General features: G+C 42.2%; 2 protein-coding genes across 3 annotated transcripts in view; both read right to left on the bottom strand.

Moving 5' to 3' along the window:
* Positions 1-1292: 1292 nt before the first annotated feature.
* On the bottom strand, positions 1293-3578 carry gpr151 (G protein-coupled receptor 151). The gene has a single exon (XM_061787943.1). It carries the CDS (start codon positions 3576-3578, stop codon positions 2280-2282), a length of 1299 nt encoding a protein of 432 aa, XP_061643927.1. The 3' UTR covers positions 1293-2279.
* Positions 3579-6497: 2919 nt separating this feature from the next.
* The window catches only part of ppp2r2ba (protein phosphatase 2, regulatory subunit B, beta a), a 49294-nt gene continuing 29855 nt past the window's right edge, over positions 6498-25936 (bottom strand). For both annotated transcript variants that reach the window (XM_061787855.1, XM_061787856.1), the window contains exons 2-10: positions 22452-22549; positions 21273-21438; positions 20473-20585; positions 16902-17079; positions 16619-16783; positions 13023-13192; positions 9683-9774; positions 9477-9600; positions 6498-8340 (exon numbers count right to left, since the gene is read on the bottom strand). In XM_061787855.1, the coding sequence (XP_061643839.1) occupies positions 8185-8340; positions 9477-9600; positions 9683-9774; positions 13023-13192; positions 16619-16783; positions 16902-17079; positions 20473-20585; positions 21273-21438; positions 22452-22549 (1262 nt within the window). In that variant the 3' untranslated portion in view covers positions 6498-8184. The remainder of the gene's footprint in view (positions 8341-9476; positions 9601-9682; positions 9775-13022; positions 13193-16618; positions 16784-16901; positions 17080-20472; positions 20586-21272; positions 21439-22451; positions 22550-25936) is intronic.

Genomic DNA, 25936 nt, shown 5'->3' with positions numbered 1-25936 from the left:
GAAAGCAACACCTCGATTATACAGAAAGCAGAGAGAAGAAAAGAAGGGGGAAAAAAACATAACTTAATATAATAAATATCCTTTATTAAGCTGCTTTTTGATCTCTTCTAATCAAAAGTCTCTTAAATACCCAGAGTAGACCACATGAACAAACACACACATGCACACACACTGAAAAATACTGCATGTACTCAGGACACTCAATAGAAGTGATGAGAGTGTGCCATTGAGGGACACTTGTCTGCACTAGCAGACAGGTTTAATTGCAAGTACACTCCCCCGCTGAGCACAATTAGTGTCTGACTAGCGTGTCCCTTCCTGCTGTGATTCATTTATAATAGATGATTATTGGCTGAAGGATGAAACACCCCTGCCTTTTCTCACAGCGGGTGAGCGTGAGGGGGCAGCCAGGGGTTGGTAAAGAGACTACTGCAGCCTTGTCAAAAGACCTAATCACGTTTTGGGGATTTTTAACTTTTAATTTAGATCATCTCAACCTTTTCAAAACACTTTCTCCCTATCAGTCGCTGATTAAAGCTTGATTGTATTCACCCTGATCCCCATTATCATCTTCACATCGGGGCCTGTACTGTAGACCTGAATAGACAAATGGATGTGTAGACGCCGGCTGATTGACTGGTACTTACGTATTAACAATGGGTTGGTCCTACCAACTGTATTGTTGTATTGTGGTCTTCTTGCCCTCAATGTTTTGTGTCCAGATCTCCACCCCAGGGACTGATGGCAGCTTATAAAGTTAAGTCTTGCTCACTTTGAGGCGCTTGCTTCAGGCAAAGAAAGGTCAACATCAATGATTAATGAGAGGGAAAATGTCACAGAGAGGCGAGGCCGTAGAAAGAGGAATTCAGTGTGGACGCTTACATTCAACATTTTAAACAATTCTGATAACAGGTGGCTGGAGGCATCATTTGAAAAATAGATCATTATCAGAGACTCAGACAGAACCTATCCTATCCGTCCCGGGAAAAAAAACTTGGGCACAGTTTTCTTTCATGTTGTTTATCGCTTGACGTGAGAGCTCTTGACCTATCACCTTCACGCAGATCAATGAGGAGTAGCGAGTCCATTGAATGGGTTCCATTTGAGTTCAGAGGAAAAGACCAATTAGAGAGCCTCATGGATGCCCTTATGAAAATATATTTAATGAACTGATGTCAGCGGGGGATCATCCGGTGATTTATGATCCAGCTCGGTAACGTGTCATCTGCAGATTTTGACAGACACGACCTATAAGGCACTCTTGTTCGAGATGATTTTATTGTAAACACTGGTATGAATGCGAAAAGAACAAGACTGGAATTACAGACTTCCACAAGTGCAAAAAACACTGACATTTAAGATAAACTGGGTTAAACGTGTTTCCAAGAGGAGCCAGGTCAATATTAAATAGAATGAACTAACATTTTTCACTGTACGTACTTCAAAAAAGCTGCACTTTACAAACAGCATTCACTGACGGAAAAATACATAGGTTTAATGTAATAAGCCCCAAATCATTATTATTTTATTATTATTACTTGTTGAATGGATGTCCTCTAGCAGGAAATGACACAAGAAAGTGGCAAAATACTAAATTGTTGAAATTGAAAAGGATTGATTTCCTTGATAATTTTGAGAAAACACATCTATTCGACACATCGAATGAACTATACATTTAGAGCACACTGAATAATTTGGGATGTGGAAAATGTCAAAATGTATTTAAAAAAATGAAAATAGAATTCTCTTTTTAAATTAACATTTTGTCCTTTTCAACTTTTTATTGTAGTTCAACTTTGCAATCTGCCTTTTTTTCTGCCTATTATTTCAATTTCAATTGACTCAAGAAGACATACACAAGAAATTCCCCATATACCCGTAACTGCTCTGTGCCTGTACAAATGATGATAAATCTCCTTATCTTTTGCCATTTTTGTGTCATTACCAGCCAGAACATGACCATTCAAAAAATAGAAACATTCACTTACTCAAAATTAGGCCCAGTTATATACATAATTGTGGGCTTAATTGTCTGTCTACTTTACATGCAGTTTAGATTTTTTATACATATTGACACAAATACTTTATCCTCATCCAACCAACAATGAGCAATAATTTAAACAGATAGTACTACTGTACAATTAGTTGTATTCCACACTAATTGCACCCCACAAAAGATGAACACAGAAATACACAGAACATCAGTGATTACATTGTGCAGTCCAATTCGTGGAGAGAAGAAAGATGTTGTTGATATCATTCTGAGGATTAGCTGGTCGTTAATTTCTCTCGTGGTGGTCCTGATGGTCCCACGGCACCGGGTCATTTTCATCCAAATGTGATCCGGACTCCCTCTCGTGCCAGAACTGCTCCACGTCGGGCAGGATGAGCCCATCTTTGTCGACATCGCCTCCTCCTCTCACTGCGCCTTGGGCATCTCTGCTGGTTTCCGGCTTGGTGCTTGATGATCCAATGCTCCTCTCACTCCTCTGCTGGCCAGAGGTCTCTGGTCTGGGACAAGGTGACTGGAGCGAGGTGGGTTTGTGAGGTCCGGGCTTGGAGGGAGGATGCTTGCGCAGGGTGAGGCGCCTCCACAGCCCGCGGTAGCCCTCTCGGAACTCCTCGGAGAGGCAGACCACGATGAGGGGGTTGATGAGCGACAGCGAGAAGGTGAGCAGCTGTGCCGAGAGGGCGATGAGAACAGGAGGAGGTGAGATGAAGTTCTGCGATCCTCCTGTCGCTCCGTCTGCCGAGAGGCGCTCCCAAACCCACACCACCCACTGTGGAAGCCAGAGGATGGCAGTGGCTATGGTGAGGTTGAAGAGCATCAAGGTGAGCTTCCTGGACCTGATCTGTGTGCGGAGATTCTGAGTCTTACTGGTGCGGCGCTGGCACTGGCTGTAAGCCTTCCAGAAGTACATCAGGGAAAAGCTGAGGGGGGCACAGTACACTCCCAGTGGGTACGCCTTTATGTACACAAACATGAACCCCCATGCTTCAGGGGGGACATGCAGCACACACATGAGCCCGTGGAGCCCTCGTTGCAGCGTGGCAAAGAGCCAGAGAGGGATGGGGACGCTGCAAGCCGACAGCCAGATGAAGAAGAAAACCACGAGGATGGAACCAAGGTGGATGCTCACCTGCTTGGTCGGGTTGGACACGTAGCGGTAGCAGGCTTTTGCCATGACGGCCACCGTGAAGCTCTTGGCCGCCAGGCACGAGTGAAAGAACCAGTTGGACGTCTTGCACACCACCCAGCCCAGAGTCCAGCTGGCCCTGGAGTAGGAGGCGGCCCGGAAGGGCACGGTAAAGAGCAGCACCAGGCTGTCGGCGAACATCAAGTTGAAGATGAGGGAGTTGATGAGGGACAGTTTGCCCTTGTGGGCGTTGGAAAACAAGATGGCCATGGCGGTTAAATTACATGCCAAGCCCAGGACACAAATGATGCCCAGGATGGCCGGCACCAGGACCCTCAGCTCGCTGGGGTCCAAATGTTGAAAAGAGCCGCCATCGTTGAATGACCACTTGGTTAAAGAGCTGTTCATCCCCGTCGAATTGTTCCCAGACAGTTTGTTCATCTCTCCCCTGAAAAATGAGACAAATTGAAAATGATGTAAAAAATGACAGAAACGATTTCACCCTGATTTATATATATAAAACAGATTGAATGTTGTTGTATGGATCGCCAGTGTATGATCAGAGGGAAGCGGCTGTCTGCCTGTGGATTTATTTCAAGACATGAAGCTGCAGCTTGTGTGGCGACTTATAAAGATGCTGTTTGATTGACAGCTGGGGTGCCCATGCATTTGACAATAGGCGGTAGACTCAGATCTCACGGGGCCAATTAAGGAGACCTCAGTGATAAGTACCATTTCGCATGACTTAACACATGCAGGTGATGAGGATTATTTTATACTGAAGCCATTCTATTTCACGAAAGACAAAAGTAACAACTAACAAAACTGCAATTTATTGATGCTGTGGGAAAATAGTAATGACCTTAATTCTTTTAAGTCTAAGAAATATTGTGTCCTTTTTGGGTGTAAAAAGGTCAATAAATTTCCCCCACACTTTTGGTAATACTATACAATTTATCAGTACAGTATATATTATGAAATTAATATTATTTTTATATCATAAATTTACTAGCATAGCATTATTATAAAAATTCCCCAGCTATACTTGTCAGCACCCTGAAAAGGGGCACCGGCTTTCTTTTTACACATGAATTACAGTAAGTTGAGTTCTTTCTTTTGTTCACATTTATATTTTTATATATACAAACCCTAATTCCAATAAAGGTGGGATGTTGTGTAAAACGTAAATAAAAATGTTACGTGTGTTCAAATTTCTAGACTGTCTCACTATTGTTCTGCTGTGGTTCTCACCCCTAGTCCCCTTGTCCAATCTATCCCGCTGTCTGTCCCCTCATGCCATTTTCTGTAAGGCTGCATTTTCAATAAACATCAGCATAATTTAAAAAATTTAAAATAAGAGGGAGTATTTCAAACTCCCCTGTTGCACAGCAAAACATTTTCAGCACAAAGACATACAGATCCACCATTCTGCAAGGCCATGCACCTGAACTGGACAGCTTTGAATTTTTTTTTAAATAAAATAAAAAATGAAACCCTAATTTGAAACCATAAACCTCTTTTGAAACCCTACTTGGAAACTGTAACCCGTTTTTAAACCCTAACCCTGTTTTGAAACCCAACTTTGAACCCCTAGCCCCGTTTTGAAACCCTAATTTGAAACCCTAACCCTGTTTTGAAACCCTACTTTAAAATCCTTATCCTGTTTTGAAAGCATAATTTGAAACCCTAACCCTGTTTTAAACCCTTCTTCGAAACCCTAACCCGGTTTTGAAAGCATAATTTGAAACCCTAACCCTGTTTTAAACCCTTCTTCGAAACCCTAACCCGGTTTTGAAAGCATAATTTGAAACCATAACCCTGTTTTGAAACCCTACTTTGAAACTGTATCCCATGTTTTGAAACCCTAACCCTGTTTTGAAACCCAACTTTGAAACCCTAGCCCAGTTTTGAAACCTTAATTTGAAACCCTAGCATTGTTTTGAAATCCTACTTCGAAACCGTACCCCTGTTTTGAAACCCTAATTTGAAAAACTAACTCTGTTTTGAAACCTTACTTTGAGACCCTAACCCTGTTTTGAAAATCTAATTTGAAACCCTAACCCTGTTTTGAAACCCTAATTTCAAAAACTAACCCTGTTTTGAAACCTCACTTTAAGACCCTAACCCTGTTTTGAAACCTCACTTTAAGACCCTAACCCTGTTTTGAAGCCTTACTTTGAGACCATAACCCTGTTTTGAAACCCTAATTTGAAAACCTAACCCTATTTTGAAACCTTACTTTGAGACCCAAACCCTGTTGTGAAACCCTAATTTGAAATACTAACCCTGTTTTGAAACCTTACTTTGAGACCATAACTCTGTTTTGAAAACCTAATTTGAAACCCTAAAACGTTCTTTAAACCCTCATTTGAAACGTTAAAGAAGTTTTGAAACCCGAATTTGAAACCCTAACCCATGTTTGTAACCCTACTTTGAAACTCTAACCCTGTTTTGAAACCCTAATTTGAAATCTTTATCCTGTTTTGAACCCCTCCTTTGAGACCCTAATCCTGTTTTGAAACTCTACTTTGAGACCCTAACCCTGTTTTGAAACCCGAATTTGAAACCCTAACCATGTTTTGAAACCCTACTTTGAAATTCTAATCCGTTTTCAAACCCTAAACCTGTTTTTAAGCCCTAATTTGATACCCTACCCATGTTTTAAACCCTAACCCTGATTTGCAACCCCAATTTGAAACAGTAGTGCTTTTTTAAAACCCTAATTTGAAAACCTAAAACTGTGTTGAAACCCTAACCCGGGTTTCAAATTAAGGTTCCAAAACAACCTTAATTTGAAACCCGAGCGCTGTCTTGAACCTTGAAATTTTATTAAATTAAATTCCGTTCTTCTATAGAAACTGTAGAATGGCCTGCCTGCAGTCCAGACCTGTCTCCCATTGAAAATGCGTGGCGCATTATGAAGGACAAAATACGACAACTAAGACCCCGGACTTGAGAAACTGAAGTTGTACATCAAGCAAGAATTGGAAAAGAAGCAAAAAGGTTGCACGCATCAAATTCAAAATGAATGAATATTTGCAAAAAACATATAGTTTATCAGTTTGAACATCAAATATCTTGTCTTTGTAGTGTATTCAATTGCATATAGGTTAAGGATTTGCAAATCATTGTATTGTTTGTATTTCCATTTTAAACAATGTCTCACCTACATTGGAATTGGGGTTTGTGTTATAATTGAATTCATAATTATTATATCATAATAATCATCATCATATTAATAAATCAATTCATCTATTATCATTATTACACACTTTTGCGCTACATTATTATTATTATAGCGCTTTGTCCACATGGGGGGCCCACTTACTTCAAAGGCTGCTTGATACACAGAATCAGAGGTTTGGTTTGAACTTGCACATCTTTATTACATTTTTTAATCAAAAAAAGTCCAGTAAGCATGAAGACTGCATGGTCATTCGTATTATTACATTCTGAGCTATAAAAGTTTCACAAATTAAGTTTGTTTTAAAGTTTGTACAGTATGAATTCCCTGATTTCACAGAGTTTGCTTAGACCTTTTTATTTAGTGCTTACCTCAGTGGACGCTGGCTCTTCACACAAAACTTCAGACAGGTGCTAAATTCCAACCTGCAACATGTGACCACCCTCCTCCGACAAGTATGGACAAACAATCTGAGATAAAAACACGACTTAAGAAAGTAACTACGACCCCACAGAGTGCTCCAGATGGTCTGTAGAAGTTCAATGATCTAAATGTCATCAAGTGTTGTCCATCACATGCAACATTTTAGAATTGTAATTTGTCTCTTAAAGGGGACATATTATGGAAAATTCACATGCGCCACATACACAGTAAAGCGTACAAACCGCTGCCTACACGAGTTAAAGCCCAGTGTGCCCAACCCCCCCCCACACACACATACACACAGACACACGGGCCGGCCACAGCGCACTCTCGCCGGCGAGAGGATGAGAGAGACAGCCCCTGAAGCCTCGCAAGTCGCAAAGCTCAGGCTCCTGAAAACGGCAAGACAGCGTATAAGGTGTACAATGTATGTCCTACAATTCTTGATTCTTGACGTATTTTGATGAAAGGAGACAAGTTATTTAGTCACCAAGAAACAATTTTCAATTGTGAAAAAATGCATATTATGTCTCCTTTAAGGGGAAATTACAACTTTATTTTCTTTGTACATTTATCGGTGAATCAATTGGTGCTTTTATTATTTCAAGGAGGGAAATGAGATTCTAATGTCACTTGTAAACCGACCTCACATTGCCGACAGGCTTGTACTGTACTTACATTGTACACGTCTTAGTGTTAAAGCCCCTGGAGGCGTCGTCATTCTTGTTACCTCAAGCATTGCTTTGCAATAAAACCATTTTGTTCATTGAAGAGACAGACGAGAAACAAAACAAAACCCCTAAAGTTGAAACATTTACACTCCTGCCCGATGCTCACAACCCCTACATTGAACCCCCACATACCAAAAGAAGGCACCACAGCAGCTAACCACAATCATTGATAAAATAAAACCATTAAAAATAGTCTCATTCACATCACAGACTAAAGTAGAAAGACTCATCACTTGTCTGTCACAGGCAGAAAAGTCTCTTCTTCTGCCCTTTGAAATTTGCAGCAGCAGGTGGTGCCGTCCCAAATGATGCCTCACTTGCACTGCAGCAGATTGATAGAGAGGAGGCGCTCTTGGTACATGACAACGAGTCACTATCACGTGCTCGGTTTTGGTCATTGTATCCACACCCCCTTCTTTGTCTCCAGGGTCTTGCTACATCTTGTTGCTCATGCAGCTGTAATCTTGTTGTGCAGGATTCCCTTCTGTCCGTGTGCGTATGGCTAAATAAATTAAATGATAGGAAAACTTTGTCACGTCCCCAAAGATTCCAGAACTACGTCCATTTGCGGGAAAACACTGCACATTCTCAGTGCAAATCAGGTTAGCAGTGACAAGCCCCAGGGAGGCCCAGGATGTACATCAGGACTCCATACTGCTTTCTGTGTTTAGACAAACACAACCCGACGCCCCGCACGTGTCAGCACGCTTTAGTTGACCTTGTCTTGGAAGATGTAAAGGTTGTTGGTGGCCGCTACGGCAATGATGTTCTCGTGCGGGTGCCACGTCGTGTGAAGGATCTTCTTGCTGAAGTCTAAGCTGTCCACGCTGATCTCATCCTTTCTGCGTTTGCCGCCCACGCACACCTGCCAGAACAGTATGCCCGATCAGGGGGAGCAGTTTTACAGCAAATAAACACTACAACAATGACCACACGCACAATATATTTATATTTAACATGTTTCAAATGTGGCAGCACAGTGGACAACTGGTTGGCACATCTGCTTCACAGTTGTGAGGACCGGGGTTCAAATCCCATCCCCGCCTATGTGGAGTTTGCTTGTTCTCCCCGTGCCTGCGTGGGTTTTCTCCAGGTACTCCAGTTTCCTCCCACATCCCAAAAACATGCATGCTAGGTTAATGGAAAACTGTAAATTGCCCATAGGTGTGAATGTGAGTCCAAATGGTTGCTTGTTTCTATGTGCCCTTCTACTGGCTGGCGACCAGTTCAGGGTGTACCCCACCTCTCGCCCGAAGATAGCTGGGATAGACTCCAGCACGCCCGCGACCCTAGTGAGGTTGTGGTACAGAAAATGGATGGATGGATGTATCAAATGTTCCGCTTTTACAAAAATAATAATGTTCAGTTTCTATTGACACTGTCAGGATAGTATAGTGAACCCCCGTCTAACGCAGGGGCTACGCTCAAGACCCACACGCAACGGGTGAAAAGCCACGATATACCGTAGAGACCACATTAAAAGAGCCTATACTGTATAATTTTATCACTTCCACATGCTTTAAACACATTTAAACATAATTGAACATCAAAAAATGCCATTATAAAATGTCTAGAAAACAATTGACACTATTGACAAGCACCGTGAGCAGTGACTACCCTTAGATGTCAGTGATGGCTAAGGCATGGCGTTCCATAGCCAGTTGTTTTGTCAAGCTGGAACACAAATAAAGCATTCTTAACTACAATGGCCACAAATCCATAAAATGTATTGCTATTGACCACGGATTCCCACAATATGGTCTGGATTTCTGCAACAGAAAAATTCCACAAAATATGTCTGCAATATAGCAGGGCCGCAGTGGGGGGTTGGGGGGGGTGGGGGGGGCACTGTATTCACAAAAACAACGTTTATTATGGCCGTGGCTGCAGTTTGCAGTCGTGTAGAACTGTACTGTATCACAATGACAGCAGTGCCTAATATTTCAGTTAACTCTGTTAATACACATTAACACTTAAGTCTGTTTGAAATGTTGCTTGTACCTTGCGAGGCTTGAGAATGGCTCTGGGCTTGCTGTTTTCTCTGGATGCTTCCAGCGTGACATCCCGTTTTGTGTTCCGGTCAAACATTCGGAAGAAGTTGTTATAGGAGCCGGTCATTATGACGCTGAGTGGAGAGCAGAAAGTAGAGAGAGGAGTGTGTTATTGGGTCTGATGGGAGGTGGGTGTACGGATGGAGGCAATGTCACCTGTCTGATCCATTCCAGACACACTCGAACTTGTCAAAGATGCAGTCGTTTTCATAGAGGGAGCAAAGTTTGCCCCGTAAGTAGTCGTGAACCTAGAAAAAAAAAACACAAAAATAATCATGTTGGGAATGTCAAAGCACCCTCCCATGTCACTTCATTCATGTATGTGTGTGTGTACAAGTACATTTTGTCACATACTCAATAATCTGAAATAATGTAAAATGTGTATTAAGCACAATAACTATGAGGTCTATGAATAATTGTTGAGTGGGTGTCAGGTTTAGAGCTTGAGTGTTTGACATGCAACCTAGGGTGAATATCAAATGTTTGCTTTAATAAAAGATTTGTAAATAAAAGCAGAAAAATATGTCATCGTATGAACTTATCTTGACAATATAATAACAGATGTAGAAAGCCATTATTTTATTTTGGACATGGAACCTTTTATCAGAAAAGAAAAGTTTTCATTTTTTAAATGAAAAGTTTCCATTTTCCAGAAAATGGATGGATGGATGTTAACACATTTGCTCATATGGCTTACAGTCATTTGCTACTTTCTTGTATCATTCTCAGCTAAAACACTAGCATTCCATTAATCAAATTGCAGTTTAATGCTATTATTTTTAGTCTCGACTTTGGGCTGAACTCTAGACTTTAGCAGCTGTAAATCTACAAAACGTCCATCAATCTCTTCAACAAGACTTCAACAGACTAACAAATGTTAGTCTGCATCCTAACTACTTTTGAGGTGCTCTTGAACTTTTTGTTGCGCTCTAGTACTCTTATATTTTAGTTTCTAGAGATGGTGAATTTGTTTTTTTTTGTTTGTTTGCTGTAAGCCATAATCATCAAAATTATACATATTAAAAAAAAATTAAGAAATATTTCACTCTGCGTGTGTGTAGTGCATTTCTATAAGGAGTTTCACTTTTTGAAATGAACTACCTATTGGTCGATGTCAATGTGTGCTGTCGGAGAGCCGTCGTTCATATGTTACACCACACGGAAGCTTTCCAAAAAATCAAAAATGCTAGACTTTTCATTTTGGCGTCATTGTTATCGTAACGCCAAATCGTTGGTTATGGATTATGTCACACTACAAGAAGTTTTGTTGCTCCCGACAACATATGTCAGGCCCGATCCGTGAAATTGTCCGTGATAGCAAATCGGGCCAATATCGGGGCTAAAATCCTGTAGTCTAATCTAGGCATAACTAAATTAAGTTTTTGACACTATTCGTGTGTGAGTGCGAGCGACATGTGAGTGTGAGCGCGTCTGACGTGCGCGCATTTGACATGCACATGTGAACGCAATAGACATGCATGTATAAGCGCATTTAAGTTTTGCTAGTGGCATGGTGGAAGACTGGTTAGAGCATCTGCCTCACAGTTCTGAGGACCAGGGTTCAATCCCCGGCCCCACCTGTGTGGAGTTTGCCTGTTCTCCCCGTGCTTGCATGGGTTTTCTCCGTGCACTCCGGTTTCCTCCCACATCCCAATAACATGCATGGTAAGTTAATTGACAACTCTATATTGCCCGTAGGTGTGAATGTGAGTGCGAATGGTTGTTTGTTTGTATGTGCCGTGCGATTGGCTGGCAACCAGTTCTGGGTGTACCCCGCCTCCTGCCCGATGATAGCTGGGATAGGCTCCAGCACGCCCGCGACCCTAGTGAGGAGAAGCGGCTCAGAAAATGGATGGATGGAAGTTTTGCTAATGAGAGCAAGACATTCAGTTGTGTGTATGAGAGCGTTTCACTGGTGGTCATGAGAGCAGTTAACAGGTGTTTATGAGTGAAAACGTTTCAGTATTGTGTATGAGAGCCTTTCAGTGGTGTGTATGACAGCATTTGAATTGTAAGTATGAGAGCTAATCCTAAATTATGTCCGTAGTGGCCCCTCATAAAGTGGGATGGGTAAAACTATATCAAAACGTTTTCTTTATATGGTCTATTTATATTGCAGAAGTTCACTGCAGTGGACTCCTGTTTATATGAACTCTGAGTAATTTGTTTTAAAAAAATCAAAATGTGGAGACAATTGAATACAGATTGCAGGGCGACTTCTATTTATGCACTCTAGGCGATATGAATCCTTTTTCTGTGCCCTATTTCCTGTCACAATGAATTAACTGATGCACATGATTGTTCCTCAGGATACTTGGAGAATAAAAGAGATTTTGGTCAGTCAAGTGTCTCTCTGGAGTAGCTTTATTGTTTTTGTGCTACATGGACACACAGCTACACTTCCTTTACTTTTCTCTATCTCTTTCTCTCTTGCTCTCTGCCTCTGTCATATCACAAAACACAGACTATTTTCATTATTTTACCAATGAAATGGTAGAGAAGGCACTTTTATACTAAACTGTTAGTCTGTTTACTTTTGGCCATGGGTATATCAGGTTTTCGACTGTTCTGGAACAAAAGGGTGAACGTTCTTGAGTTTAAAAAGAGGCCTTCAAAAGCTTCTTTCAGTGGAATCGGCGGAATCCTCATACCTCCCAAAACATCATTTTTCAGGAAACCCAAAAAACCCAAAAGAAAAGTTTGTTGAGTCATTAACATTGCACTGTCAAAGAGAGCAAGCCATTTTCAACACTTTAGATTGGTCAATAAGTTCTAAAAATAAAACACACACACACAGACATGTGGACTGACCAATAGTGTAGAATTGTGAAAAAATGTAAAATTGACCAAATTTGGACATAAGAGGTTACGGCCGGAAGCCAGCACTATGTTGCCAACTAGAATTTATTGGAGCCTTGTGAATATTAATGTGTTTGTCTTAAAAAGCTACGGTGTCAAAGACCTTAAGCGTGTGAGTATCGAGAGAATGAAAAGCAAGCGATGCAGACAAAAAAGTTTTATAGTTTGAATTATGTCCACACTTTTCCACAGTGCTGCCTCCCAAGAGAATCACCAAGAGAATGAGCAAGCACCTATAAACTGCACGTCCACACGCTTGACTCTGGGTAATCCCCGCAGACCCAGTGACGGTGGTGATACGGGCAGCAGGTGGAGAGGGAAGTGGACTGAGAAATCCCTTGAGCCCTGCGGACGCCTTATCAATCATGATCTGCCCTCAGATAGCTTCCCCCTTGATCAGACAGTGCGGATGTGACCCGTGTGACCCGCCACAGTGGGAGGTTTTGCCCTTCAGGCTGAATCAATAGCACGTATATCTGTCTTCTTACAGGCTCAATAAGCAATCCCGGCTTGATCGCTAAATATGGCGTGGTTGCAGTGTGACAGTATAACAGGATTATGTTGAGCGCTTAGGCCAAAATCAATACGTTGTGATTACATTGCAAGGCAACATTGATACGGTTGTGCGTATGCATACCTGGTATGTCTCAAGCGGCTTGTTCTCCATTTGCAGGTCCCACACCTTAACAGTGAGGTAGTCCCTTGTCATCAAGTAGCGGCCATTGTGGCTGAACTTCACATCAGAGATAGATGAGATGATTTCGGAGAAAAAGGAGCGTGTGGCGGGATCCTCCGGCTCCTCAAAGTCTATAAAAGAAACAAAATGTGCCGATATTTTCAACATAGAGAGCAGATTTGACATCGCATCACGCTGAGATTTCACTGCGGAGGCGTCATCCCCTGACAATAAGAACACAACAATGCCAGGGTATTCTACAGCATTACTGGATTATTCGTGTGTGTGTGTGTATGTGTGTTTTGGGAGACAGCCATGGGTCAGCATGATGGGTAAATATTGGTTATGATTCATATTGATTCTGGCAGCTGCTCATCTGCACGCAGCCGATGAGAGGCAGATATTCCATCGTGAGGCGTCAAGTTATTGTTGTTTTCTGCTCTTCCTCCTCCTCTTTTGCCCCTCCACAATTCCTCACCTCTCTCCTCCCCCTCTCCAACAACCTCCCATCTCCCTCTCTGCTGTGGTGTGCCAGTGGGGAGTCTAATGAGGGATGTGGAGTGAAAAATGGAAAAATGAGAGGGTGAGGAGGGCGTTAGACGGAGATAAAAATAAGAAAAAACAAATCAATGTCTAAGTGTTGGGCCCATTCGAGCCCCGCTGGATTTACGTGTGTGTGTCAGTGATGCATGTTTATATGCGTGTGTGTGCATCCTTGGCCTCGCTCCTGCCCCACGCCCCCCTCTAGGGGCACATAATAGGCTTCCAGGGGAGTTGGCAGGGGGGCTGGTCGCTCTCTTTCTTTCCATCCTGGGGCTCACTATCTTTGGCATTCTCCTCTCTCTGTTCATCCTTCTCTCATTTGTCTCATCTCATTGCGAATTTCAGCTCACCTCCAGTGCGTGTACTTCTGTGTGTGCGCTCTTTGTGCCTCACATTCACTCCATGATGCTCACAATTCTAACATTCCCTATTGAACCAAAATGCATCATGTGTCACAACAGGCTGCGTTAGTTAACACATGCGACAGTGAACACGTCAATACATTGAAGGAAATGAAGGACATTATTGGACAACAAGGTGTGTCCATGAAGGCCTAATGCGATTGCTCTTGCCATCGATTATTCTGCTTTAAATGTCAATGTATTCATTATTCATTCAACTTAAGTGCTTGCATGTGATGTTACGCCTCGGAGGCTTGGCCGTTCATTGTTTAAGACACACACTGAGATTTATTGATGGATTATCAGTGGTGGCATATTGAACAGAGGAACAGCTGCATGTCACAGTCACACAAAGCTGCAGTCCAGTCTGAAATAATGAAACTGTCAATTTGCGAATGTAGGCCACCACGTGTGTACTTTCCTCCATCCGCAGTGCCTTATACAGTCCACAGTATTTAGCATTCCACAAGAACATGCAACAATTATGTCTTATATTTCAAATACTTTTTGTAAGACTTTGTCTTTGTTCCTTTGTCGAATGTTAACTGTTTTGTTCGTTTCACCTAGCACTTCATGTGCCTTAGCCAATCATCTAGTTCCCTCCGCCCATACTCTCTGCACTCGTGTTTCATCTTCTAATTGCACTCTGTATATTTATCTCCTGGGTTTATTTGGTACGCGTTGTCTGGTTTGTGTTCCTTCACTTTTTCTTCTGTTTTTATCTTCTTCTATTGTGCCCGTTGGATAATTTTGTTATTGGGCCTGGGTCTTAAGTCTTGAGTTAGGCTACTCTCTGATCAAAGAAAACAAAACCTTTTGAGCACTGAGACTGCACTGCTTGTTTGTTTGCCTCTGCCATTTCCCCCATGTCTGAAACCCTGATAGCAGAGGATTAAATTTTACAGCTCTAACCCCACCACCATCACCAAACAATAATAAATAATCAAATAAATTAAAATAATGCACTACCCTCGAAAACTAATATTACAACAAATTAATGTTAGACTGTCTTGTGAGAAAGCTCTACAGTCAACGAAATGTTTACAATTGTAGTTAGCAGAGTACTGCATTGCACACTGAGACGTGTTTGTAATATTTTTAACATCTCACAAAATATCAAACTAAATATCTGGCAATCAAAATGAAGCATTACTGCATTAAGCAGTATTGTGTTTAAAGGGAAGATGAGAAGGATCGGCTGAAATATGCATTTGTCATGAACAACAAAATATGCTTTATAAATAACTATCGTCATCCAAAACAATTACATTGTATTAGTTAAATGTTAGGCGGCACGGTGACCGACTGGTTAGAGCGTCAGCCTCACAGTTCTGAGGACCCAGGTTCTATCCCCGGCCCCGCCTGTGTGGAGTTTGCATGTTCTCCCCGTGCCTGCGTGGGTTTTCTCCGGGCACTCCGGTTTCCTCCCACATCCCAAAAACATGCATTAATTGGAGACTCTAAATTGCCCGTAGGCATGACTGTGAGTGCGAATGGTTGTTTGCTTCGATGTGCCCTGCGATTGGCTGGCAACCAGTTCAGGGTGTACCCCGCCTCCTGCCCAATGACAGCTGGGATAGGCTCCAGCACGCCCGCGACCCTAGTGAGGAGAAGCGGCTCAGAAAATGGATGGGTGGATGGATAGTTAAATGTTGGCGACACGGTGGACGACTGGTTAGCACATCTGCCTCACAGTTCTGAGGACTGGGGTTAAAATCCCGGCCCCGCCTGTGTGGAGTTTGCATGTTTTTCCCTGTGCCTGTGTGGGTTTTCTCCGGTCACTCCGGTTTCCTCCCACATCCCAAAAAAATGCGTGGTAGGTTGATTGAAGACTCTAAATTGCCCGTACGCGTGAATGTGAATGGTTGTTTGTTTATATGTGCCCTGCGATTGGCTGGCGACCAGTTAAGGGTGTACCCTGTCTCTCGCCTGAAGATAGCTGGTATAGGCTCCAGCACGCCCGCGACCCTAGTGAAAATAAGCAGAACGGAAAATGGATGGATGGATAGTTAAATGTTTGTCACTTTTTCACTTTCAAATCTGCCACCCTAAACAACGACGTTGCCCCTTCCAGTTTGACGTGTTGTAAGCAAATGACAGAAAGTTGCATTGTTTACTAGCTCATGCATTAGTATTTCAGCAAAGCGAGTGGTTGTATTCCAGACAAGTTAAGATGCCGAAACGTTGTGTGGCTGCAGGATGTTCCAACGTGACAGGAGAGAGCATTAGCCTGTTTAAATTCCCAAAGGATCGCCATTTTACTGATTTCATCGCTGAAGTCACTGCCACAGCCTTCCTTGCGTTCGTCCATGCTGGTTTACAAGCGAAGGCCACCGCTCCCTCTAGCGATAGCATTCAACCGCTGACGTCACAACACGGCAGCCGCATGTTGAGGTGGCATTTTGAATGCCCAGAAGGTGATTTAGTTATTATCATCAGACTCAACGAATGACGAGCCATGCCTCTGATATCATGTGAATTTTGTTTTTTAAACTATATATCCCTGAATCTCCACTTTAATACAACTCTTGCATTGGATTTAATACAGAACTACTGTTAGTATTTTGTTTATTTTAAAGCATTTTACCCATAATGCTCTCCGCTGGTACTCACATTTGCAGTGCTTGTCGCAGAGCGCGGCCTGCCTCATGTCACACAATCTTATTGAGCCCTTGCTGCTGCTGTATGCGAAAGTGTGACACTGTTGGGGATGAAATTCAGCTGAGGTGATCACTTCGGTCAGCTCCTCCATATTGGCTGGTTTGATGTCCACAATGTCTGGGAGCAGGGAACTAAGGAAGAACTGTTGTCGTTAAGCATGGGATTTGTGTCAAATATTTGTTCACGATGCCGCACTGAGGTCCATGATTCTAAATTAAGCAAGGAAAGAGGATACTGAAGCTGCGGTCAGTGATCTCCAGATTCCACAGATTCACCCGGAGGTCATCGGTGGAGATGAAGGTCTGGAGGTCAGAGTTCACGGAGATGGAGTTAATGTGGTAGGTATGGGCGTTGCTGAACACTCGCCTGGCTGTGGCTTCAACCATCAGATCCATCGGTTGCAAAACTGGCACCTGAAAAGATGGAGCAAAAAACGGAACGTAAACTAGGACTGGCCGATTAATCGAAAATGTAATAGTGATTTCAATTTTGGCTTCTCACGATCATAAAAACATTCGAATTGAAGAAAAATTATTAATTGACCTAACAGCTTGCTTGGTGCATGCAAGTTCCTGCATTGTGAAAGCACCCTGAAGGCATCTGTGTTGCTTGCAGTAGCAAGTGTGAGACATGTTATTCTGCCCTCCCTTAACATGCTTTAAGCTGTTTGGTGACACCCCAGTTGTAGTTTACTTTAAAACTAAACAACAACAAAAAGAATTACACACTTTGTATATTTAAATACAAGACATAGTTCATTTTACAAACATAGCGAGCTTATTGCTAGCACTCAATGGAAAACCCAATTGACTGACTAGCAAAAATTAGCATTCGACAGGGAGGGAGAGATCTACCTTCAAATAACGAATATTCACATACAAACGCTACAAACACATACAGTTAATACAACCAGACTCACGGGCATAAATTCTTTATAATCTGTGAAAATAATAAAGTTCAACACATTCTTCTTCTCCTCTTCGTAGCTTAATGTAAGTGTATGTCCATGTGTGCACCACACTGCCCCTAAAAGGCCAAAACCTGACAAGCAGGAAGAGCAGGTATTTTTTTTATTTCTTTTTTTTTTATTGCTATTATTTTAACATATTATTTTACTTGTTTCTAATTTATTTTCACGTTCCTTTTTTCATTTATATTTAAATTGAGTCCTGGTACTGTAGTTCAATAAATACTATATTTTGAAATCATTGAATAATCATGTTTATTAATTGTGATTTCAATATCAATCAAAATGAACATTATTCCCCCCCCCCCAAAAAAAAATTTCCCTGCCCTAAAAACATGGTGAAGCCTCGCATGTGGCCAGTATCACTGATATGATAATCCATGTTCTTTGAAGCTGGTTTAGCTGGAGGTCTGTATATCTGTATTATCAGTGCAGACAACACACGTGCAAGTGTGACCACAAAGATTCCGACTATGTACACGAACCACAAGCTTGTGATTGCAGGGATTCATATGACATTTACTCTACACATCTTAATGATGCGCAGGGAGCCATGCAAGCGCTTGGGGCTGTTTGATGAGCCGCCACGATCATCCATCCATCCATTTTCTGAGCCGCTTCTCCTCACGGGTCGCGGGCGTGCTGGAGCCTATCCCAGCTATCATCGGGCAGGAGGCGGGGTACACCCTGAACTGGTTGCCAGCCAATCGCAGGGCACATACAAACAAACAACATTCGCGCTCACATTCACACCTACGGGCAATTTAGAGTCCCCAATTAATGCATGTTTTTGGGATGTGCGAGGAAACCGGAGTGCCCGGAGAAAACCCACGCAGGCACGGGGAGAACATGCAAACTCCACACAGGCGGGACCGGGGATTGAACCCCGCTCCTCAGAACTGTGAGGCTGACGCTCTAACCAGTCGTCCACCGCCGCCACGATCAGACTGTGAATATCTGTGCTACTCACACACACGCACACACACACGAGAGCTAAAATAGTCTTCTCAGTTTTATGTATGTGCACGGTCGCAAGAGAGGAAGTAAAGGGTAAAACGTAAGAAGATACCGATACCCTAAGGGTGTCAATAAATCCTGCTGAGGAACGATAACTGAGTTCGCCAGAATTAGCAATAACGCTCTTACACACACACACACACACACACACACACACACACTATGCATATAAACAGTTGCTGCGCCGAAGCTTCAAAGATACCCCAGTCCCTGTCTGCATACAGCCCCCCGTTGGCCAGATAAAACCCAGACAAAGAACAAGGGTAGGGGAGTGAACAAGGAGAACAAATCGACTGCTTCTTCCCTCTTTTTCTCGTCCGACGCTGGCACTGACAGAGAGACGCGTCAGCTCAGCAGGCTGCTGTATCTTCACGGGTGTCACTTCATTCCCATGTCTTTCACTGGCTGTCCAGAGGGATGGAGCATATTAACCCATAGCCCCCCTACAATGACACTAACACTGCTCAGCTGGCCCATAACCCTTCTCGATAAACTCCCTCCTTATAGGAAACAAAGATGTAATATTTTGCAATTCCGTCTACCGTGCAAAACACAACATCACATCAATTACAAGTATATTCATGTTTTTTTTTAAGGCTCTGTAGACATGAAATTTCAGCAACACTCTATCCCCACCCCTCTGCTCATGCAGATTTCGCACCTTCTAAATAGGATTTCCACAGTCCCAGCCTGTCTTCTATGTCTCTATGATCCCCTGGCTAGCCAGACAAAGAGGTACAGACACGCTGAACACAGCACTAATCTATTATGACACACACAGACACACACTGTCCTATGTGAGTTCCGTGTCATGATGAAAACAGCAGGAGGAATGATAACGAGGATGATCCCGCCGTGGTCTTCACCTCATTGCACATATTGATCACTCATTCCTCACTTTCAACTGGCTGTCTTCTCTCTGTCTTCATATTGGTTGAGACACAGCACATGGAAGTTGTCATAAAAGATAAAGCCTAAATCTGAAGTTTTGGGATTAGATTGTATCAGATCATGTTAAGCAAAGTCTGCAGCACCACATTCTAATTAAAATCAATGCACAATGTGTGAGAAGTCAAACAATAACAAAACATTACAAAATACGTCACTGATAAAGTCATTCCATTAGCTTTGTTGGACATTATAGTCAAATGGCTATTCAATTTTGTTTTTATTGTCATCAAACTACATAATGTTTTCCTTCATTTATTAGCTTTACTGTGAATAAGTATTTGTATTAATGCGATTGTGTATTTAAAATATTTCTCCTGGTGAGCTATGACTTGTTGGTTCTAAAATGTTGGACTTTTTGGAAAGAGGGACAAAGGAAACATCCTTCCATTTTCCATGTTGTGCTTGTCCTAGGGTCACAGGTGAGCTGGAGCCTATCCCAGCTGACTTTGGGCGAGAGGGTACACGTGCACCCTGAACTCGTTGCCAGCCAATTGCAGGGCACATACAGTATAGACAATGACCAGTTCCACTCACATTGATGGACAATTTAGAGTGTTGAAATAACCTAACATGTTTTGGAGGAAGTCAGAGTACACAGAGTAAACCCACGCAAGCACGGGGAGAACATGCAACCCCCACAAAGAGCTGAGATTCAAACACAAAACCTCAAAACTGTGAGGCAAACGTGCTTACCACTAGATCTATAGCAGATGCGGGAATGATGGCCTTTTGGGGACATATGATGTGTTAGCCAAAGCATAGTCCTTATTCTTGTGTATCTTTGACATTTTGTCAGTGTATTTATTAACATTGTATGCAGAATTGTTGACTAAAACGAGGTGAGAGTTCGGATCTTGCTGTGCGTGGTTACCCGTAGTGACGTGATGGTGGACGGGTCTTTAATGCGTCCATCGTCATCCTTCAGGTTGTAGCCCTCTGGCCGTTTGTCTCTCCCACTGATTTTCCACAGCTTCACGGTCTTGTCTGAGAAATGGGGAAAAAAATAAAAAATAAAAATCACTTCAAAAAGTTCTCGCTATACAGTCAGTCTTGCATACAAGATAGATGTGTGGGGGTTGGGCATCCAATCTGGCATGTAGCTGGGTGCAGGATGATGAATGATGGTGGCACAGATTGCGATGTCACCGATACCAATCTACAAGTTGATGACATTCCCCGCCTTGAAAAAGCCATCTGGGTGCATTCCAATTCTGCATTATAAACATCAGTTACATCTCATCTTCTCGGTCCAATGAGAACGATGGCACCACTCACGTTGTTCCTGTTTTTTTCCCCATTTTTTTTCTTTCAATATCCGCTGTGTATATTGATGTCATGTTGGCGTTGGCCTCGCCACAGGACCCTCCACCATCTGCTCCACCCTCCACCAGCGTTTCCGTAGCAGCCATGCATGACGACCACAATCTGCAAGACGTCTCCTCCGTGGATCTTGGCGCGCAAGTGAAGAGATGATATGATTTGATGTGTGTGTGTGTCTACGTGCACTGTGGTAGCCATGCGTGAAACTCTCAATTTAAAGCCTTCTGTTGGTGGCACACGCTTGACCGAGTGGAACACAAACACCTTCGCACGAGCAGATGAGAAGATACTTTCTGTGACATTAGTGTCATCAACCCTTTTTTTACTGGAATGTCAGAGGAGATGACTGACCATTGGTTGAGAGCAGGTAGTAGGCGGCGTTCTGCTGTGGAAGCCATTTGATCTTGTTGATCTTCTCCTCTATCTCCAAACTCTTCAGGTAGTCAAACTCTGGCTCGTGACTCTGGAATGTGCTGTAAACATTGTACTCCCCTCGACGCTGGGGCTGGCTTTTACTCTGCAAAGTTAAAACATATACTAAATAATTACAGATTGACTTTTTTGACTTCAGAAGACTAAAAAGATTATGTGCCAAATCTTGGCCCAAATCTTTGTGTATCTGAGACCATTAATTAAACTCTGCATTTGGCTATGCTGCAAACATGAAAACATTGTGTAAGCCTATAAGGTACATGAATATTTTCAGTCTTTGATATTAGGTACAGTACGACTGCACAATCTAATGAGATCAATAAAAGTATGTATGAAACAAGAAAGGTCATGTTAATACTTCACTAAGATTTGACCTCTCTCATGTCGCTAGGGTTGCGTAATGTTTTTTTTTTTTTTTGGGGGGGGGGGGGCTTTCCATGGGAATTTTAGTTGGGATATTGTGGAAATATTCATAGTAGGACACTTTTAATGACAATTGTTTTTAATTGTTCCAGACTAATCTGAAATTTGAGTAATTTCCAGGATATTCCCATTAATATATATGTATATTTCCATAGATTCATGTGAATTATCAAGGAATGTTTCACAGACTGTTGCAACACTTTGTGTAAATACACGTAAACTAAATAAAATAACCACATAAAGCTTTTAGTATGATGTATTGCAGTCCTACACCACCATATATTAAATAGTAAACTAATTGATTAATACATATCTTACAGTGTGAGTGAACACTAGCGATATTATCTTTATAAAAGAAGAATTGTGGTCAGGTAAGTGTACAATAATTAACAATGCAAACTGGATCATTTTTTTGGGGTGAAAATTGGAAATTCGATTATTCTAATGTGCAACATCGTAGATGCATTTGGTATATCTGAACAGCGCTGACTATTTAGAATTCTTTTCAATCATTTTCGTGTATTTTTGATGCCATCGTCTGAGTCTGAGTTTCAGGTTACTTTACAATTACAAATAATAAAATGTTCCCACATTACAGATGCTATAATGTGTTGAAGCTGTCAAAGTGGATTGGAGGTTCATCATGATCTGTGTTGCTTTGTGGGCATTTCCTACCTCCTGCTCTCTCTGGAAGACAACCACTCTGCCTCCTTTATCCCCGGTGGCCAACAGCTCCCCTGATGAGTTAAACTCAACTGTTGAGATAATGTCAGCTGCAGCACACAGAGAGGAGAGAGAGAAATGTCAGTGTGGATGTACACAAGGCGTATCAGCCTCTAAAAAAAAAAAAAAAAAAAAAAAGCAGACACAAATTAGAGAGTGGTGCGATTTCGAAGAATGCGGGCATTAAGTAGCAGAGGACACATCTCAGACACGCTCGGGTCACGAGAAAGTGACTGGCTGATATCCAGAACCATATTTCAGAAATGAGAGCCAAATTTGTGTCATATAATTACACTCTTGTGTTTTCGAAAGGATGTTGCAGTCATACTAATAGGTCTGAAGTCCCTGATCTCAGCTTAGTTGCAGCTTCATTAAAAAGGTATCCAACACGTCTGCATTGTCCATATTTGCTACACCAGCACATTGTAATGAGATCCACTACAAGAGCTATAGCTTTTGCCAATAAGATGGGCTACATATTAGAAACACTGATTTGTATGAAGAAGTGCCCTGCGATTGGCTGGCAACCAGTTCAGGGTGTACCCTGCCTCCTGCCCGATGATAGCTGGGATAGGCTCCAGCAGCCCGCGACCCTAGTGAGGAGAAGCGGCTCAGAAAATGGATGCATGGATGGACTGCAAGTGTACAGTACAGGTATATCCTGTAGCCCATGTCGGAACATACTGTATTAGTGATGTAAAAACATATGTATTTGATTGTTTTGCTATTTCTAACGACAGTTCTTAATGCATATCTACAGTGGTACCACAAGTAAATAACACACACCTCGCCTTTAAGTACAGTAGCTTTTCCTATGCAAGAAAATACTGTTGGCGGCTGCGACAACTACACATCCCTGACCTACTATGTGTGTCACACATTGCACAGCAGAGCTCCTCTCTCTTTTAACAAAGAAAATTATTTTAGTCGGGAAAGAGAGCAAGAGAAGAGCTATAGTTGTTTAGTATCCCCCCCTCCCACACCCTTTGTGGACCTTCTTGTGAACAGAAGAGGGGAATGTTGCTATGGAGACCATTTCCTTCTCAAGCAGCAGGCAGAGGGGTTGTGTGTATGTGCATGTGTGCCAATAGACTTTGCTGCTGATGCTAGCTGTAATTCAGCGAGAGTGCAGAAACCATATTTCCGGAAGCGTAGGATTTGTGATGTCCTCACAATAGACTACCTGCAGACCAGCTTACTGTGTGTGTCCGAGTAAAGCTGCTACATAAGCATGGTGGAGGGGCCAGGGAGAGGCTAGGTAGGAATAATAATATTTTCACGGCCCTGTTGATTTGTTTAAGCCTTATTTGCTTTATGCTTTATTGTTCAAGCCTATTCCAGTAGACATGAAGTGGCGCCATGACCGATAACATTTCAATCAGGAAACAAATAACATTTTGTGAAAAAATAAATAAATACATTTTTAAAAACAGTTACAGTTACTCATGTATTGCACAAGTGGCACATGCTCTTACAAATGCATCTCCCTCTTTGTGCATTTATTTGAGGGTTTCTACCTCACACACACATACACATATGCGCACACACGCATATGTGCGCGCACACACACACAAACACACGCACACACACACGAATCAGGCCAAAACTATTGCCACATGAATCAGCTGAGCAGTATTACAGCATCCAAGGTTTTCTTTTCAACCCCTTTAACTCTCGGTCTCTCTGATGCTCTTTCTCTCTCCACCAATCTTTCCTCATCATTAACTCATTAAGTCAGTGAAGAGAAACAGCAATTGATGGACGCCATTTAGCAAGTTTACACACCAATTCGTCCTTCAGTCATTTCACAGAATGAACAAACAGCAAAAGTCACTGAAGCTGAAACTCGAGATGAAACCCCTAAATTAGTTCCCCCCCTGCATGCAAATGTATTCAAGGCAGACAAGATCTATTCTATCTCAGGCACTAATGGAACTCCTATTTGACTGGCCTAAACCCAAAGTGATTTATACGTGGTCAAATTTTGAGTTTAAGAGGATTTTTACTTGCTGAATGGCCATATTCTGGCGCCACAAAAAAAGTGGAAAAACAGTAAGAAACTCTGTTGTTGTGTTGAGGATCTTCTTAATCTTGTGCATTTTACTGTAAATACTGTCCAAATTTAACACAGTTTTTTATCAAAATGAGAGAAAAATACTGACAATATAAAGAGAATGTCTTTTGCCACCCTCACACCCCCCATAACTCAGAATTTGGCCAGGGTGTTCCTGGTGTTGGTGTCTTAACCTTGCTAATATGCTTCCTTTTACAGTCAAGTTAGACACATCATAATAGAGCAATTGCAAGTCAATAAATTCCAATTTGTAATTAACTATAGGTTCATGGGAGATTAACAGTAGGGTGGTGATTATGAAGCTCACATGTAATTATATGCAGAAATGAACGCACGCACACACACACACACACACACACACACAAGCATGGTTCATCAGCAGACCCTAGCCAGACAAAGGCCATCAATTGTGTGTCCAGCTAGGTCTGACATGGACAGGTCAGTGCTTCTTGCATTGCTTGACATAACACACATTTATCAAACCAGTAAATAACACAGTGTTGGCTTGCTGCTGTGTGATGTGGTGAGCTGCTATAAATCTCTTCTAGTTTTCATTCACCAGTCTAATATGGAATTGCGAGTCCAAATAACTAAATGAAATATAGATACAGTATGTATTATTGATTCTGAAATGCAATAGGGAGCCAGGAGAATAAGCAGGGTGCTGGGATATTGAATGTATTTATAGACATGAGAGCATTGTTAGTGATGGAGAGAAAGGAGGAGGGAACGACTGATTCAGTACAGGTGACGGTTTAGGCTTGTTGCACTAAGTAGGTCAATAAATGATAGTGTAGATCCGCTGATTGGAACAGACTGACCCAGGCGAAAATAGACGCACCCTGGCTCACCTCGAGACAACACTTTCTTCTGACATCCAGTCAAGGGAAGAACACAAACTGAGGTTTCAGCCAACCTCGAGAGGTGTTGTTGTGTAAATCATGCAGCCCAAAACGGTTCATCTGCACGGAAAGCGTATTTTGTACATCAATCCAGAGAGCAACATAGGCTTTGTTCTAGACGTGGTGAGGGCAGGATTAAAGCACTTGCATTGAGCTGCCTACGTCAAAGGATCAGACTCATGGGGATAATTCACGTCACGCTCTCTTTCCCTTCACTATGACAACCAACAGCATCCATGTCATCGTCTTTTCCGTAGTATTATCAAGGGACACAGCAATGCAAGGTACCTCAACATTTAAAAGCCCCAAAGGTTTACACAGATACTGACCAAAATATGGGTAGTTGTTTGTCCCAAAAATTGCCCAAAAACTTGAAATTTCCATTATGCATTCAATGTTCTTCACTACAGCTCAGTTCAGCTGGCATCGAAGGATTAACAGTGTTTTGATTTTTCTTTGGC

This window comes from Phyllopteryx taeniolatus, chromosome 10 (genome assembly GCF_024500385.1).
Source record: "Phyllopteryx taeniolatus isolate TA_2022b chromosome 10, UOR_Ptae_1.2, whole genome shotgun sequence".
NCBI classification, from domain to species: Eukaryota; Metazoa; Chordata; class Actinopteri; order Syngnathiformes; family Syngnathidae; genus Phyllopteryx; species Phyllopteryx taeniolatus.
This window is presented reverse-complemented; position numbering and strand designations above follow the sequence as displayed.